At 38.0% G+C, this 17125-nt stretch overlaps 1 protein-coding gene across 1 annotated transcript; it reads left to right on the forward strand.

The window, feature by feature from the left end:
• Positions 1–7014: 7014 nt before the first annotated feature.
• Positions 7015–17125, forward strand: LOC146131996 (low-density lipoprotein receptor class A domain-containing protein 2-like). Its single transcript, XM_083397175.1, has 9 exons — positions 7015–7087; positions 7562–7738; positions 9275–9502; positions 10053–10187; positions 11228–11435; positions 12405–12493; positions 15152–15283; positions 16170–16337; positions 17085–17125. Exons 1-9 carry the CDS (start codon positions 7015–7017, stop codon positions 17123–17125), a joined length of 1251 nt encoding a protein of 416 aa, XP_083253301.1.

Genomic DNA, 17125 nt, shown 5'->3' on the forward strand with positions numbered 1-17125 from the left:
ATTTTTGTACATTAGGCCATCAGGTTTACATCACATTTACGCCAGAGCTTTAATCCGAAAGCTTCGAATACTTTAAAGTTTTAAAGTTAAATCTTGTAATTGCTTGCATGATCTGCTTGTTCCAAAGTAAGAGATTTTTATTGAGTTTTATTTCAGGAAAAATACCAATTTTGACTCATTACAAGTAAAATCTTGAAAGTTGATTTGTACGTAAATAAAAACAATGTTTCATTTCGAGAAGTAAATAATATTCTTAAAATTATCCGTTTTACATATTAATAGTGGACAAACTGCGATTCGGGAGCTATAGAGTATGAAAATTAAAACAGCTGGTTTACCATCGAATTTACATCCGATTTACGCCCACGCTTTAATCCGAAAGCTTCGAATACACGGTTAAACCTCTAATTGTCTGACATAATTTGCTTGTTTCTACAGTACGAGATTTTTATTGAGCTTCATTCAAACAAAATACCAAGTTCGACTTATTTAAAGTGTCATCCTTCATGTGGGCGAAAAATAGTGCGTATTTTATGGTTTTCTTAACCAACAGAGTTTTAAAGTTTATGTTTAAATCGCAAATATAATTAATATTGTTGGGCAAATTTTGCTCGCGATACGCTTTACAAATTTACTATAGTTTACTTGATGCCGCATTTTGGATTACCGTGTGGCTAAGTTTGTGAAACCACGCCAAAGTACACCGGAGTATTCTGTTGCAGGGTCACTGCACGAGAGTTAAACTTGGTCAAAAAATATGGGTTTTATAATGATTCATAAAACGGTGCTCTTTAAAACCTTTGTAACAACTACACATTGTTCTTTTTTAATTGATTTCGAAGAATTAAACTGCAATGTTACATCCACAGCTGAATATCCCTGGCCACAACTAACCCTCATCTTATATAAGCTAATTTTTATGCCCACTTTATCTAAATAGATATCTACTATTTTTTTTGTTTTAAAATTTTTGAAAATATGGGTAATTTTATTTGTCGATTGAACGTATTTAAAAATTTCGCTGTACAGCAAAATCCAAATCTCTACTGCCGTCCACTGGATAATATGAAAACAGAAAAAGTAATGCGACATATATGTTAAACCCAATTATGCTTTGATGCGAATCACGTTTTTTTTTTCTTTAGCTAATAAATTTAGCAGCACGTCAATATCGCCAGATAACACGCATTTTAACAAGCTCTGCTTAGTTTTTTCGTACAGTTTGGGCTAACGGCAAATATCTAATACCATCGTATTGCGTCTTTTTATTAGAGCTTTATGTTGAAAGTAATGTTCCAGTCCGCCATCATCTTTTGGACAAACACAGCTGTGACTATGTTTGAAAATGCCCTAAAGTAAAACCTGAGGTATTGGTCACTTTAAGGCGCTGGTTAAAAGTTTACTTAGACGCTGCTTCCAACCTTAACATTTTTATTTTTTTTAAATGTTAGTAAATCGTAAACAGACAATCAATTTAAACATGTAGGGTATAAGCAATGCTTGGATATTATCGTTCTAATATCTATTTACTACACGTTTTTAGGCTACTAAAATCGAACCTATGCCATTTGATTCATATAAGTCTCAGTCGTTTTAAGATTCCCTGTGATTTCAATTTATTAAATATCTATATATATTTGGTCCTGTTTTGTTGTTGCTTTTTCAACTGTGTTTAGTAGGGATAATACACAGCAAGTTGATAGCCGGAAGTAACTAAGCTTCCTTACGCTAAAACAAATTTTTGGTCGAATTACCACAAAAGAAATTACTTTTGAACCTTTCGATATTATCTATTTTTCTTGATTAAACTTAGTAGACTTAGACGTCACTTGGTATCAGATCGAATTGCGATACTTTTTGTCCAAATTATCGGGTATCGTTATCAGAATAAATAGCCCGCATTGGTCCTTCCTAGTGTTTACCTGCGCGAACTTGGCGCGCTGGAATAGGTTTTGAGCAATATCTCCGAAAGTTGTGACGATACAGAGTTGAAATTTTTACACAGTCCTTGTATTGGTTACATCTTTCCAGCAATTACATTTTTAGCAAAAAATATTGAAAAAAATTAATATTCAAAAATATGAATATTAATATTCAGCGATATTAACCCTTGACTGTTGAGCCAACAAGTTCAAATTTTAACGATATAAACTAGGAGGCACCACCTTCAAAATGAGACATAAATCATGTTTAAATTCATTCGGACTGGGTGTTTACTGTTTCTTTGAAAATTTATAACTGCCCAAATTCGAAAAAACGCCTTTTCGCTAGTGTTTGACCATGCAAATAACAACTATATAACACTGACTAAGACGATCGAACTTTCAAGATGGCCAAGTATAACAAGCCTACTGTCGTTAAAATCTCCTGTTGTTTTTCGCGTTAGTCCTGGCATTTCAAATAGTTTGTTTTAATTATATTCCTAAATGTGTGTAAATGTACAAATTACTGTTGCGTAAACCTGCTCTTTTAAATGCGTTTTAATAATCACTATATAGTTGCGATGTATTCTTACAAAAATGGGACAAACATTTAAATTCAAATCAAGGTTTACAAAAAATTAGTTTCTTAAAAAAACACTCACACTCATAATGACCTTCAAGTGAAAATATCTGGTAATGCTAAATTTGGAGAGTCAAAACTCCAGAAACTTGTTGGTTTAAACAACCTAAAAATATAGCCTTAAACAAGCGAAATATAAGCTTTTATAAAAGATTATTTTAGGCTATTTTCAATAAGCCTTTCCGGAAGCATCATGTCTAGATTCATGGTAGTTTTTTAATTTTGGTTACGCTAAGTTACACTTTGTGTAGTTACATAAATGTCATACTTAGACCACGAAAGAAATCCTTTTATTGCAAAAATTCAAAGAGCTTTGCGGCAAGGGCAGAGATAATAATAAACTCAAAGTGAAGAAGACCCCTTCTCGTAAATCTTATCCGTATCAAAACAGCGCCACAGAAACGGATAGTTTCGGTTTAGGGCTCTTTGTAAGATTAAAGAGACTTCTCTACTCGAATAGACGCCCGGGCGCCGACTCTTAGTTCAAGGATCCCCATTCTTTTTGGCCCAGACCCAGTATACACGTCCGCCTTTAAGTGCTGTGTTTGTAATTTTTCTACTTAGGTTTGTTATGTGTAATGTTACGACTTGTATTTGTTTTTTCGATAGAGTTATGAAAACTACCCTTAAAAAACACTTTGTTTGTTTTTTATTACTAGGTCGAAACTAGAATATTTTCAAGGTAATAACAAGTTTTCTTACTAAAAAAAAACGTCTTCTACTTACTATTAAGGAACAAATAAATCAATCGGTAATTATGAAGCGGGCTGCCAAAATGCACTTGTTCTTATTTAATGACATGTGCGTAGATGTAACACAACGAGTTAACTGATTAAGACAGCTTGCCAAACTGAGACATCACGTGTGAGCCAAATACTCTCCCCGATCATTTTCTCACGTTCATCGAACAAGCAAAACGAACCCTAAATTTCCTGTCTTCTTAATCCCGTCGCCAAACCATAAACCGGTTCTTTTCTTAATCCGCGGCGGGAAAGAAGCGAATAAACAACCCCGATTCTGCTTGCCGCAAACCCAATCTCTTCAGTTGCAGATTTGCAGAGACGACAATAAACTTGATGGTGCGTTCACATGGCCACTCCAAATGGGGCCGGCCTATTTTTAGTTCCGACAATAACCGATTTATCATTGTTGCAGATGGTTATTTAAACTGATCAATCGATCCTACCAGAATATAGACAAAAAAATAGGATTAAATATTTTAAATTGTATGAAAATGTTATGAAAAATCGTAAAAAACGCGCTTAGAAAGAGTTCCGGCCGTTGTAAAAGCGGCCACGGAACCTGGCTGAAATCGAACTTGGCTTTGCACGAAAGTATGCGAAGTGTCATCTAAGATACACAATCACGCTCCCTCCATAACCCGGCCGACTTTCGTCACAATCGACGGCGAGATGACGCAACAATGGCCGAGTCGGGCGCTGACGTGTCCGTTGCCCCGGCAACGGTCGCTGGATGTTTTAGCCGCTTTGTAGAGGATCTTGAATCCCGATTAGAAATTCTCGGGTGTCAGGTCAGGAGTTGACGGAGCTGAGTCACGACGGCCGCTCTACTCACTTGATACACATTCGCGAAAGCCGCGCGAAATTTATTGTATTTATTTTTGCGATTTTATTTCAAGCTTCGACGCTTTGCCCTTGCCCTTGCCTAAGAGCCGCTACTGAAAATAAATTACGGCTTTTAGCGATTATTTTCGCCGAGTCTTGTACGAGAACCGTTGACGTCAATCGTGGTTTCTGCAGAGTGATAAATTTATCCCACTTTATAGTAGTTTATGCTATTTGTTTAGCAATTATAGCGACATGACGGATTGGAAAATTATAGGTAAAAAAAACAAAAACGCAAAAGACATAACAGTCGTTTGTTGTTAATTTTTCATTTTTATTTCTTTATATGTTTTGGTAAAAAATCTGATATAACTTAGCCTGCTAATTTTAAAAGTGTAATTTGAATTGACGAGGGATAATGCTGCTTTCGACTAAGATATATCTAGCAAATTTTTAACATGGGAACAAAACAGCAATGTCAAAATAATAAAACACATTAAGTTGTGTCTTTTCATTGTGGACTTGTACGTACTTCGATTTCTCGCTATGTAGATCAGTGATTCCCAACCGAGGTGCCATTTTTAAAGCTAAGAGTGCCGAGCAATATTTAAGGATCTTTAAGAATCTAATTTTTCTCCAATTGGTAAGCGTCTTACACATCTATTTGTACGATTAGAGTACAAAAAATCAAATTTTATTTTCCCATATTGCGTATAATATTGTTTCAGTTAAGTTTATTGTGCCATTATGGTGCATTACTAAACGAAAATTCCATTAGGGGTGCCGCAATCTGTATTTTTTTATTAAGGGTGCCGCAAGACATAAAAGTTTGAGAACCACTGTTGGAGAACCACTCATCTATAATCTATATTACGCAAAATATGATTTCACGCAAAAATGTTAAAAACACAAATTAAAATGTTAGACAACACAATGTTAGACAACACATTGACTGAACTGTTTTTACCCGTGTTATATATTTCATATATTTCCTAGTAAAGGGTAGCAAGCAATATTTGTGAATCTTTAAGAATGGCCAAGTCAAGTTATTTCACCCAAACGACTTAAGTCATTACAACACGCTATTTTAATCGCATTGCGAGTTGCCTTTACAAGTTTGCGGACATGTGGGCGGGACAAGTTTCTATCTTTTTCTACTCGCTAAGAGTAGCCGACTTTACGACCACACAATCAACCCACAAGGGCCGATCCGTCAAATTGACACAATGAAGCGAAAAAGCCGCGAAATGATTGGCCGAGATTAGCGAGCTACACAGCTAGGGATCGTTATTTAAAAAATGGGACACAGGGGGTGGGGGGGTAAGTTACTTTTTATTTCCAATTATTGCTACTTTTAACTTTCCACTATATTTATTTACTTTTTATGGGCAGATCGACTATATGAGTGTAAGGTCATTTCGCTGTCCTTGTGTTAATCTTTATGCTATTTTTTTAATGTTTGCAAAGATGCACAAAAAATAAATTAAATCTTGAATCTCAAATTGGGGTCCGAATTGTGAGAGCAAAGTTACAACGCGTTACTGTAAAGCACTCGTTTAGATTAAGTTTAATATCGATGGTGCGGATTTTGTTTTAAATATAGTCACTTCGCTGTTTTGATTCAGAAGAGATTAACTCTAAGCAAACGAGACCTAATGTTGCTCTTTTAAATATAAACGTTTTAAAAACATATTTTGGATCATATTTTTCTATTTTTTAATTGTTATGAATATGTACTGCTCAAATATATCTTTTTTTTGCGTTTCTATCTTCTGTTTATCTTTACCTTTAATTTCATCTGTTTGTGTTTAATTGACCCGCTTGGAGGCGAAAGCGTTTAAATGCCTCTGTTTCGACCCAAGTTATAAATAATTACCCCAGAGGGAATTTGCCAAAACCCCCCCCCCCTCGTGGATTTTCCACGACATGCCGCAATCGCAACATTTTTTAAGGAGCCTATAGAAAAAGCGGCTTCGCGACACGTTTCAACGGGCGTTATAGTAACAAGACAACAGCCTTCAAAATACGAGGGCGGCCGGCGCGATTTGTAGCACTTTTTTCTTGAAAAAGCCGAGCTGTCGGGCGCGCGCTTATGTACACTGGCTGCCAAGAGTTCGATTGTGTAGCCGACTCGAATCGCGACGTGGAAGGACGAGTTTTAACGCGGCGCGAGCCTGGCTGGCGGCACTTGGGCCCTTATATTCGTGGATTAGCGCTGAGTGGAGATCCAACTGCACAAGCAACGCGCCGGGGATTGTTCTTGCTTCCTATACGAGCAAACGTCCTTGAAGCGTAAGGCGAAAGGACGGACGCGCTGTCTCGTGCGAGTCCCTTGAAGTTTGACGGGAGAGTTTTGAGTCTTCTTCTTTTTTTTCTTTAAGTGTTTCGCAGAGGTCAGGAGATGTCGTTTTTTTTAGTTGGAGAACTTTGGCAGCCTGAGGCGTTCGGTTGGGAAGAGTTCAACTCATTGCGCTTGTTAAGGTAGTGTGTGGTTGTGGCTTTGCGTATTTGGTTGGTGATGGGTTTTTCAGTGGTGAGATAAGTCAGCGAATGCGTCAAGATTACATCTGGTTTCGCGTCTAAGCAGATTAGAAACGAAACGGACACTTTGAATTTTGTTTAGTCTGTCTACATATAGTAGAAGTTATGCCGTCTCCTTCTTGATTCAAAATTAGGTTGTAAAACGACTGAAGGGCAGCATTCAAAATAATTGCGTTCATCTAATCTTCTGCTATTTGGTTTACGCCTTAAAATCTCAAACGGACCATTACAAGTCTAACTAATTCGTTTTACTTCGTAAATTTACAGCGCAGGACTTTGGGATTTAGAATTCTTTGACGATGTTTCCCCTGATTTGCGAGCAGCGATAATCTGAAGGACTATAAAGATGTCTTCGGGGACTCCAGCTTTCGTGATCTTGTATTTCTGCCTGTTCTCTGTCGTTCGTTGCATTCCGAAAGGTATGCGTAGTAATCTAAAAATGTGGATTTTTAATGCTGAAACACCTTTAAGACAAAAAGGTTTTTAGTTGAAGTGGTTTTAAACTGGTGAGACACAGGCACAGCCAAAAAATTAAAAAGTGTAAAACTTAAAATCGTTGATTCAGCGCGTCATAAAAAAGCAATTTTTGCCCTCCTCATTATTATTAACTTTCAATGTATGACCTAGCGTGTAAATTTTAATACAAATAGATTTTTTTTTAATTTTTTAATTTTTTTGGTCAAAAAGTAGTCCCCTTAGACTCATAACAATTCAATTCTTCCCTACCCTTAATTATCAACTTCGATTTATAACCTAACGTGTAAATGCGGACAAAACTTTTAAAAAAAATTAATTTTGAATTTTTTTAAGTCAAAAAAATCATCTTAGAGTCACAACAATTAAAAAAAATAAACTTAATCCTCAACCTTTAACGTTTGACCTTGACCCCGCAGTGGCGCTGCTTCCCGACCTCTGCGGGACAACGGCGGCCAGGGGCCCGGGGGCCATCATCCAGGCCCACGCAGGGGTTGAGACGGGGGTGTCCGAGTACAGCACCCCCACCTTCGCTTGCAGCTACAGGATTCTAGCGGCCACGCCATCGCAGAGGCTACGTTTCGGCTTCGGTACAGGTCAGTGCGGTTTCGTGGTGTTTTTCAGATGCAGGATAACTTTACTGCTTACGGCACGCTAAAAAAACAGAAATATATATGGTGGCTAGGACTGCGGAGTCGGGTAAAAATACTCCGGCCAAAAAAATAAATCCGAGTCCGACTCTCGAGTCCCGGTCAAATGTCCTATTTTGTCGAGTTCTGAGTCCGGCTCTGACTCTACAGCCTGTATTCTGTCAATTTACTAACTAAAATAACAGTGATATTCAGCCATACACTTATAGGGGTGTCGTGTAATTTATTCACTCACAATACTTGGTTGGAAAATACTCCACCATATGCTATTCCGAATTTACAATTTCCATTTGGCGGTCATAACAGTTTTTAAATTTAATACTACGCGTGCGAATGCCGAACTCGGGACTCGGGTGGTTTTACGTGGTCTTACTCGAGTCCCGAGTCCGACTCCGACTCCGCAGCCCTGATGGTGGCACACCTTTATCGATACATTGCCTAATATTTTCAGTTGCAGTAGTGTTTCTCAGCCTTTCATTGTGTAAATATACTCATTGTATATAAACATAACAGTGAAGGTTTGGCGACCGAATTCTTTTTACTCAGCATTTTGTAAGCGAACACAAAGAAAAATGCAACAGCATATTGAGTAAGTTAAACGACACGCTAAGAAAATGGAAGTATGTCAAGGCACACCTTAATATTGTTATCAGTTATACGGTCGTGTTTCTAAGCCTTTTAATTGCAGCGAAGAAAATACTCATTTTATAAGTATAACAGAGAATCTTTGGCGACCCAATTCTCTTCATAGATATTTTTTAAAGCGAACTCAAGCAACATGACAACGGCGTAAATGAGTATAAACCTAATTGACATGAGTAATGTATTCGATGCTTTTGCAAACTTGCTTGTCTGCAAACTAACTTGTTGTACAATCCTAGCTAAACTAAACCCTCGGCAGGGTTAATCGTCTTCTCATACTTTATTCGAGTATCTGTGGTTAACGTAGGGAGTACTTCATCAGAGTATGCTACTGCATGCAGGACTAGTGTTTTCATAATCTAATAGTCAGACGTAACACTAGTATTTCTTTTATCAAAGGTAAGGGGAGATGCAATATTTGCAATAATTAAATTAATTAATCATTTTAAAGCTGTAATAAAGCTTTTATTATTTTACACAATTGGTTTCTCGTACAATATCGTAAGAACAAAATCGTCAGGTTTTTCACTCAGTCTATCGGTTAAATGCTTAGAAAATTAAACGAAACGATTCCGTAAACTGCTTCAGATAAACAGCATGAGCATTTTATTTTTTGCCAAACGTTGGTAAACGAAATACACAGATCGAATAATTGTAAGCATGGCTGTATGGAGTCGGTTAAAAACAACCCGAGTTCAAATAAAATATACCGGGTCCGTCTAGTCCCGAGTCCCGAGTTAGACTCCGACGCCATAGTCCTGATAACAAATTGTTCTCCATCATAACAAAACTTCCACGTATTAAATTCTCAAATCGCAATCCCGCCATTTTTTGTCACAGGCAGGGGAGAGGTAAACTTCATCAGGGAAAATCCCTTCTGCCTCATGAACCATGTCACTATCCTAGACAGCGACGGGACCTCGATTTTGGCCGGTCCACTCTGCGGCGTCCTGGCCAGGACCGACTACGTTTCGTCGGGGGACAGCCTGACCATCTCCCTGGACTCGACCGGGGGCAACGGAACCGTGCTGAACTTCACGGCACACTACACGTCATTTGCGACTGGAGGTTGCTGCATTTGAGTATTTTAAAAGGCACTATTCAGGGCGTCGAAGTAGGTTAAGAATAAACCGAGCCCGACTCCGGCAAAAAATGACCGGAATATTCCCCCCGAGTCCTGAGTCGGACTTCGGCCAAATGTGAGATTTCGTCCCGAGTCTGGCTCTTACTCTACTACAGGCTGTGTTCCAACCATATGTATAAAAATACGAAGGAATTTCAGCAATCCAAATATAGGGCTGTCATAAAACTTATCCACCCACAATACATAGTTGGGAAAATTTCTAGTAGATGCAATTACACCTTTACAAATTCGCAGTTTGCGGCCTTCAGTTTTGAAATTTGGTAATGCGCTTGCGCACGTCGAACTCGGTACTCGGGTAGTGTTACTAGAGTCCCGATAGCCACTAGTCTGACTCCGCAGCCTTACTATAATCAACTAACATTGTTCACTATAGCATTCAGAACCTTTTAGGAACTGCAGTAAAATGAACTGCAGAATAGTGAAATTAAAGATTTCAAGGCCCCGCTGGAGTTGAGTTTTTTTGCTATTTTCCAGCCAACTGCACCTCCGGTCTCTTCCCCTGCACAAACGGGAGATGCGTGGACGGCCAGGGACGCTGTGACGTCACTCTTATCAACGACTGCGGCGATTTTTCTGACAACAGTCCTGGGCCGCCGGGCAACTGCTCAGGTGAGCCTCTAAACTTGGAGGAGAAAAGAATTACAGCAATAGAAACAAGTCGTATTTTCATTTGCAGTCCTTGGAATATGTTTGGTTCAGGCTATTTTCGGTCTATTCGAATGCACAACAATAAAAAAATGATAAAAAATTAGTGTTGTGATAAACGAAGTCAATGACTTGTATTTAGTCAGGGGTTCTTAAACTGGGGTCCATGGACCCCTTGGGGGTCCGTGAACTAGTTTTAGGGGGTCCATGAAGGTCTAATTGAAATATTAGTGTTTATTTAAGAAGTTACCAATTTATTAAAGAAATCAATTTATTTAAAAATAAAACGGTTTTCCACTAAATGTATTTAGATTCCATTTCACTTTCACAATTTTGGACCAAAATCAGCAAATTTTTGAAGTCTATTTGTACTGTGACGTCATTTTTTTAATTTTTTTTCCTACAGTGGTCCACGCGAGATGAAAGAAAATTTTAGGGGTCCGCGGTAAAAAAAGTTTAAGAACCCCTGTATTAAGTTCACTAAAGTCACTGTTCTAAAATGACTACGTCTAAGTCGTTTTTAGACTCGGTCTAAGTCGTTTAAGTTGGACGTTATTTACAAATAGCGCGGCTCGAACTCGATTCATTTCAAAATGACTCGTTTGCAACACTTTTTAAAACAGAATATTAGCGTCTATGCAACATTATTTTCCCTATGCCTTAAGAAAATAAAATGTCATCCAGTTCATTCCGGAAAACATGTTAGCGGTTTGCTAAATAAAATGCTAGCGTTTATTTCTCTATAGCTTTCTTTCCAAAGATATATATTAGCGATATGCGACAAATTACACTTCAAGACATATCTTGTCTCCTATAAAAATAATACTAAAAATGTCTAATTAAACGATGTAAAACTAAAAATGAAATAATGCTGTAAAAAAACTAAAATAAATTAAATAAATCAAAAAAAAAAAAAATTGAAACAAATCAATGAAACACTCCCAAAAAATAAAAAAATATATTAACGACTCGAGTATTAACAATAATAAGCCATCCATTCCCAGTCGAACCACCAACCACTACCACCTCGACCGTGACGATGACGCAATCGACCACGTCAGCAGTGGCGTCACCTGCCAGCTCACCCGACCTGACGTGGATTGCGTACATCGCAGGTGGACTGGCCGGAGTGTTCCTGCTCTATTGGTTGCTATGGCGACCCGGCTACCTAATATGGCGATGCGCTGGGTGGCGCCACTTACCCTGTTGCAGGTGAAGTACTGGGAAGTGCATGATTTGGTTTTTGAAACAAATACTAATTGTCAGACGTGAATAAAAATTTTTAAGATATTTTAAACAAATGACGTACTTTGGATCATAATGGTTGGAGGTGGTAGTATGACTAAGTCAAACTAGCCCGTACAGATGTAGGTGTCATTTTGAACGTTTCCAATATCTCTTTATTCCTTTTTAACGTACGTTTTGTGCGAAACATTCAAACAAGACAAGTTTGTAGAAATGGAAAAGCTATTTTTCGGAGACAGCTTAATCAGGAACGACGTTTTGTTAATTTACTGATCAAAATTATTGCATGTGCCACTTGTTAGCACAAAGTAGAGCCAGAAACTCTCTTATATCACATACTTAGTTTTGCTCAGTTATGCAATCTACTCTGTTGCAGGTAAATTGATTTCTGTTTGGTTTTCCAAAAAAGTTTTTTTTTTTTTTTGAAACGTCAATTTGAAGTCTTACAGGACAAGTTGTATTTTGTATTTCATCCATCCATTTAACAAAGATAGGGTGGATACACGTTAATCCACTTCGAGGGGTGTCACACAACTCAAAAACGCTTCAGATACATATTTCACCGTGTATTTTTAGGACTCTTGAAACCGCTATAAATGAGCCTAAAGCCCCAAAATGATTTCTTGCTTCATTTCAAACACAATGTTTCTCGAAACTCTGGAACAGAGTCACTTTACTCGGTTGAAATTACTCGTTGAGTACATATTCACGAATCTCAGAACACACAATAAAATAGCACGGTGATTTAAGCCGCTAGTCTATATGACATATATCGTAGAATCAATCGAGAAACGCCGATAATAATGCACGGTTTGGCTATTGGTCACGCGTTAGTAGATATCGGTCACGTGCATATTTACGCCATTAAGCAATACAGAGTAATAATGTTGAATAAAGGCTTCATTTTAACCCATTAAACGTTTATATTTGTTTTAGGCAGCACGGCTTTTGCCAAAAAACGGCTCCAGGAAATTCATCCGCTAGGTGGTGCAGTTGCTGTGGTCAGTCAAAAGTAGCCTCTTCAGGTGAGAAAAACAAATGTATCACATTCTTCAAAGAATGCTAGTTATATATGCGCTTTTTGTAAATAAGAATATATACTTATTTTTACAATTTAAAAGCTTCAACAAATATTACTTCAGGGAAAATAACTTTGTAGGTTCGCGCGAGTTCTAAAATCAGCCGCAATTGCTTTAACATTGCCTTGCAAGTTTACAATTGTATCGAGTAGGTAGGTCCATATACTTGACATTTAGTCCGATACTGACATTTTTACCAAAGAGTATACAAAGACGTCATTCCTATACTTAAACAAGAAAAACCGACGAAATTGAAAGGTTCAAGGTATTTTTGTAGTATATTAGGCTAAGACATGCCTTAGCTTTAGAAAGTTTAGCTAACGAAATTGTTATCCTTTTTTTCACTTTTTTTTAAGTAATAGACAGCGTCTAAATGGTAAGTCGTGGCTGAAATTCGCATAGACATTTGGTATTGGACAGAAACCGATATCACCCAAGTATCGGAGGAGTACCGATATTTCCACTTGCCGGGTATCTGCTCGGATTCTATATTTCAGACTTCCCTAACATTGAGTATAACTTTATATATATATGCGGTCGTTTTAAAATGTCGCTGCGTAAGTTTTATCCGCGTAACAAGTACTTGTGCACAACGCCAGACACAATGCAGTATATCACGTCTATAAAAGGCGAACTCAACGTTCACCCTCACCCAGCAACCAGTCTTTTGCCGCATCACTTTTTCAACGTCACTCGAGACTGTGACAAACTTCGACCTGGCAGCTTAGGTGACCATAGCGCAAACTGACGTCGAGCCTAAAAATAGGCGACATGCAGCGGATATGACGTCATACTCTCGACCCACACCGTCGTCATCGGTTCGTTAAACAATGGAAAGTCTACTCTCACCTGTATCACTGGTCCAATCTGTCATAATAAGTCATTATAGCGCACTGTGAATGGAGTTTGGCGTAAAACGCCCCCAGTGAACTATGAACGGTTTCGACCTGTTGAATTTTATAGGAACTCTGAAAAAAGTTTGTTGTCATATGCAAATTTTAGTATCTAACATATCTAATTCTGTAGTGGGTAAAACTAGCTGACGCCTTTTTTAAACTATAGCTTAAGCAATATTACTACTTTGCTTACAATGTTTAAACCAGCAGTAGTACAACAAATCTGAATCCACTATACAGGGTAAAATTTTCAAAAAAAAAAAAAAGTGGTGCTATGCTTAATTTTTAGAGTAACACCAATTTTTAAACGGACGAGGTGACATTTAGGTGTCCTTATTAAAAAAGTTGTAAATCAGCAATACAATATTTCTGACTAAACCACGTTTGAATTTAAAAGTTTGTAGCCGACGCTTGTTTTATCTCGGTGACACCAAAACCTAGAAAATAAATATTAGGCTAGGTGTTCGTTTGAACGACAGTTCATTGACAAAGAAATAATCCAACTTATCACCTCTCTTGATTAATGGTGTTAACAAGAACCTCTTTGACATTCATGGAGGCCTTCAACACCTGGTTATTCTTGACAACCCGGCCTTGACTTATCTTCAGTAGCCATTTACTGTGTACAGTTGATGGCAGTGGTAAAGGATTTTCGCGTACAGAACTTTCAACGTGGTTTGCTTTTGACTCCAGTATAATACACTGCAGCGTTCCCGCATAATTATGCTTAACATTTTAATATAATATACCGTACAACAGCCCCGTTTGAGCTTTGATTGACTGAACGTATTATCGACATTATAGCTTATTGATGACCTATTGCCTTATTCTTTAATTTATAAATAATTTCCGTTAGCCTTCTCTAAGGCACGCAGTGCACTCAGCGAAGTGAAATTTTAATGAAATTTTAAAAAGATCAACGCAGTCTCGTGGGACATCTATCTGCCTGGCCGTTAAAATGCACTGCAATCGTACTTAGTTTTAACGCCTACAAAGTAATAAAGCTGCGATGTGACTTCCAACATGGTATATTAGATTTGATGGACACCTTCTAGTGCTTTTTAAATTACGCTTTGTGAGAGGTACATTAGACCAGTTGACTTGTCCCCTTAAATAGGTGCGAACTGTGTCGTAAACATTGTCTGGTCACTTCAGTATTGTTGAATCGCGAATCCCAACAAGAAGCATACGGTACCTGAATTATATCCTTTCCTGTTTAATTATATGTTTGCCATAATGGCCAACCCCTATGCGCAACTTAAATCTCCATCTACTATTCCATATTGTTCTGACTAAACATAAAACATATCTAAAGAAAATCTAAAACATATCTCCTTATAAAAAAGGAAATCCTTATAAAAAAGTAAAATATTCCAACCTCCACTCTCCGCATTGACTGCCCATCTCACCGGTTAAGAGTATTCGTTGTTTTTCAAACATATAACATCAGTAACAGTATCAACAAATATTTCTTAGTTTATCGCTGGTGGTAATACCTTTCATTACAAATGAACCGCAATAATTGCTATAACGGTCAGCTTATATTGCTTGTATTTGAATCTTGCTCCAACAATCTTCATCACCCAATGTTTGTCGTAACGAAAGAGATTCACAATTGACACGGCCCTGGTTTAATCTGATTTGATTGCTTTACATAGCCATATCAGGTATTAAAAAACAACAAGCATGGCGTCGTTTTGTCTCACAGTTAAACCAGCGACAGGACCAGGAAGCGTGACGTCACCACCGACCGACATGACGTCATTCTCTGGAGGGGAAGGGGGAACGCAAGGAGGAACGACCATCGGTGGACTGGCGCCTATTCCTGAAAGTGTTCCAGGTACAGAAACTAATCCCCTGGTTTCTTTTACGAGCGATACCATTCTTCTGTTTAGATGTATTTCTATGTGTGTGCTGGCGCTTTAACATTGTTGTGTGGAGGTAAAAAACAAATTTGGTTTAAAACATGTACTGTACACCCTCGTCATATCAGCCTAAACCCTAAATCATACGTATGCAATTTTCTTCAACAATATTTTCAGATGTGTATTTGTTTATTAGTTGTCCGAAAGTTTTATAACACGGTGCAACAATTTTAAAGGTCCGGGATACTTTTTACTATTTTTTGCCTAGCAGCACACTTTCACTAGAAATGATACAAACAATTAATATAAAAACAAATACAATTCAATACTATCCCGAAACAGGTTCATTTCGCATACTAGCAGTGATTCTGGTATTCAAAAATTTGTGAAAAAAGACTTTATCACGTAAAACGAATAAAATACACATGTTCTAGCCTGTTAGTTCTCCACCAAAACTAATATAAACCAGTCAAAAGCAGGGCTGTGAAATCGTTTAAATATAACGCCGACTCCGGTCAAATCTGCGACTTTGTTGAGTCCGGAGTCTAGCTTCGACTCTACAGTTTGTACTTCACCTGTTTACGTAACTAAAATAAATATTCCACCATATTTATCAGTTTCGAAACTTGGTACTGGGCAAGCGCACGTCGGACTTTGGGAGGTAGTTTTTCTCGAGTCGGACTCCAGCGAAACAAAGCGACTCGGTCGATTCCGACTCCGCAGCCTTCGTCAAAAGTTTGCAACCCGCCCTGAGTTATCCAAAAAGCACGCACATCTTTTAGTAGCAACCTTACCAATTCTGTTGCCCTGTAGACAAGATATTTAAGATACCCTTTCACTTCTAGCTAGGGCCTTTTTTAGGTGGAGGACTTAATGGAGCAGGGCTGGGAGCCGGCATCGCAGGAGGGGCATTTGGAACAACAATGGGAGCAGCTGGAGGAACAATGGGATCAGCCGCTTCATCCCAGCCTCCTCAGCGTCTCAGTCGCATCTCCAGGGGAGAGCCGCATATCTTCTCCCGCAAATCCAGTGAGTTGGTGTTCCGTTTTTTAGCTTGGCAAATGCATTTCTGAGTAAAATTTCCGGTAATTTTTTTTAATTCGAATCTTCAAAGACTGCCAAAGACAACTTAACAAATGTTTTTCAAGGCACAACTGATTTACTATCACTATGGTATTTTAAAGCTATTACCGTATTAGATCCATTTTTTTCCATTTTACTTCAATGGTACAAGTAAAAAAAACTGCTCGGAGCTTTGAAAGAGCCTAAAATGCTGGACATCTCTACTTAACGGGCTGTCGGATTCCTGAACGCTACACGGGGCGTCTTATAACTGTATTACATATACAGTCCGCATACATATAGGCCTACGAAATAATTAGGGCGTAAAACGGAAGGTCAGCGACATAAAGGGGGTTCGAAAGTTTCGTTGTAATTTTAAATGGTTCTATCAGCCTTTCCAAACCTGACTGTCTTTAGTCCTGGATAGTTGAACAAAACATTGGGCTATGTACACATACTGCGTGAAAATCACTCCTGCATTGCAATGCTTTTTACTCTTTTTTGAGGCATAAAACTATTTTTTTATTTACTTTAAAAACAAAATTAATTTTGCGGAACAGCAAACCATAGTTGTTAACAAAGTAATAAAATACACGACTCAACAAGAAATATTTTACTTTCAGTTTTTCGAATCTTAGTGCGTTATCTGGGCCCCCAAGTTTTTGTATCAGCATTTCTATGTAATTAAAGTCAATTTCACTTTTGTTGTTCCAGCCCAAGAACCCTTCAGCGGAATAAACGAAGACTTCTATTAA

Source organism: Ascidiella aspersa, chromosome 9, assembly GCF_963924565.1.
Source record: "Ascidiella aspersa chromosome 9, kaAscAspe10.2, whole genome shotgun sequence".
NCBI lineage: Eukaryota > Metazoa > Chordata > Ascidiacea > Phlebobranchia > Ascidiidae > Ascidiella > Ascidiella aspersa.

Coding starts and splice junctions, on each gene's coding strand:
- LOC146131996 (XM_083397175.1), top strand. CDS start 7,015: ATGTCTTCGGGGACTCCAGCTTTCGTGATCTTGTATTTCTGCCTGTTC. Junction 10,188..11,227: donor GCCGCCGGGCAACTGCTCAG/GTGAGCCTCTAA, acceptor ATCCATTCCCAG/TCGAACCACCAACCACTACC. Junction 12,494..15,151: donor GTCAAAAGTAGCCTCTTCAG/GTGAGAAAAACA, acceptor TTTGTCTCACAG/TTAAACCAGCGACAGGACCA.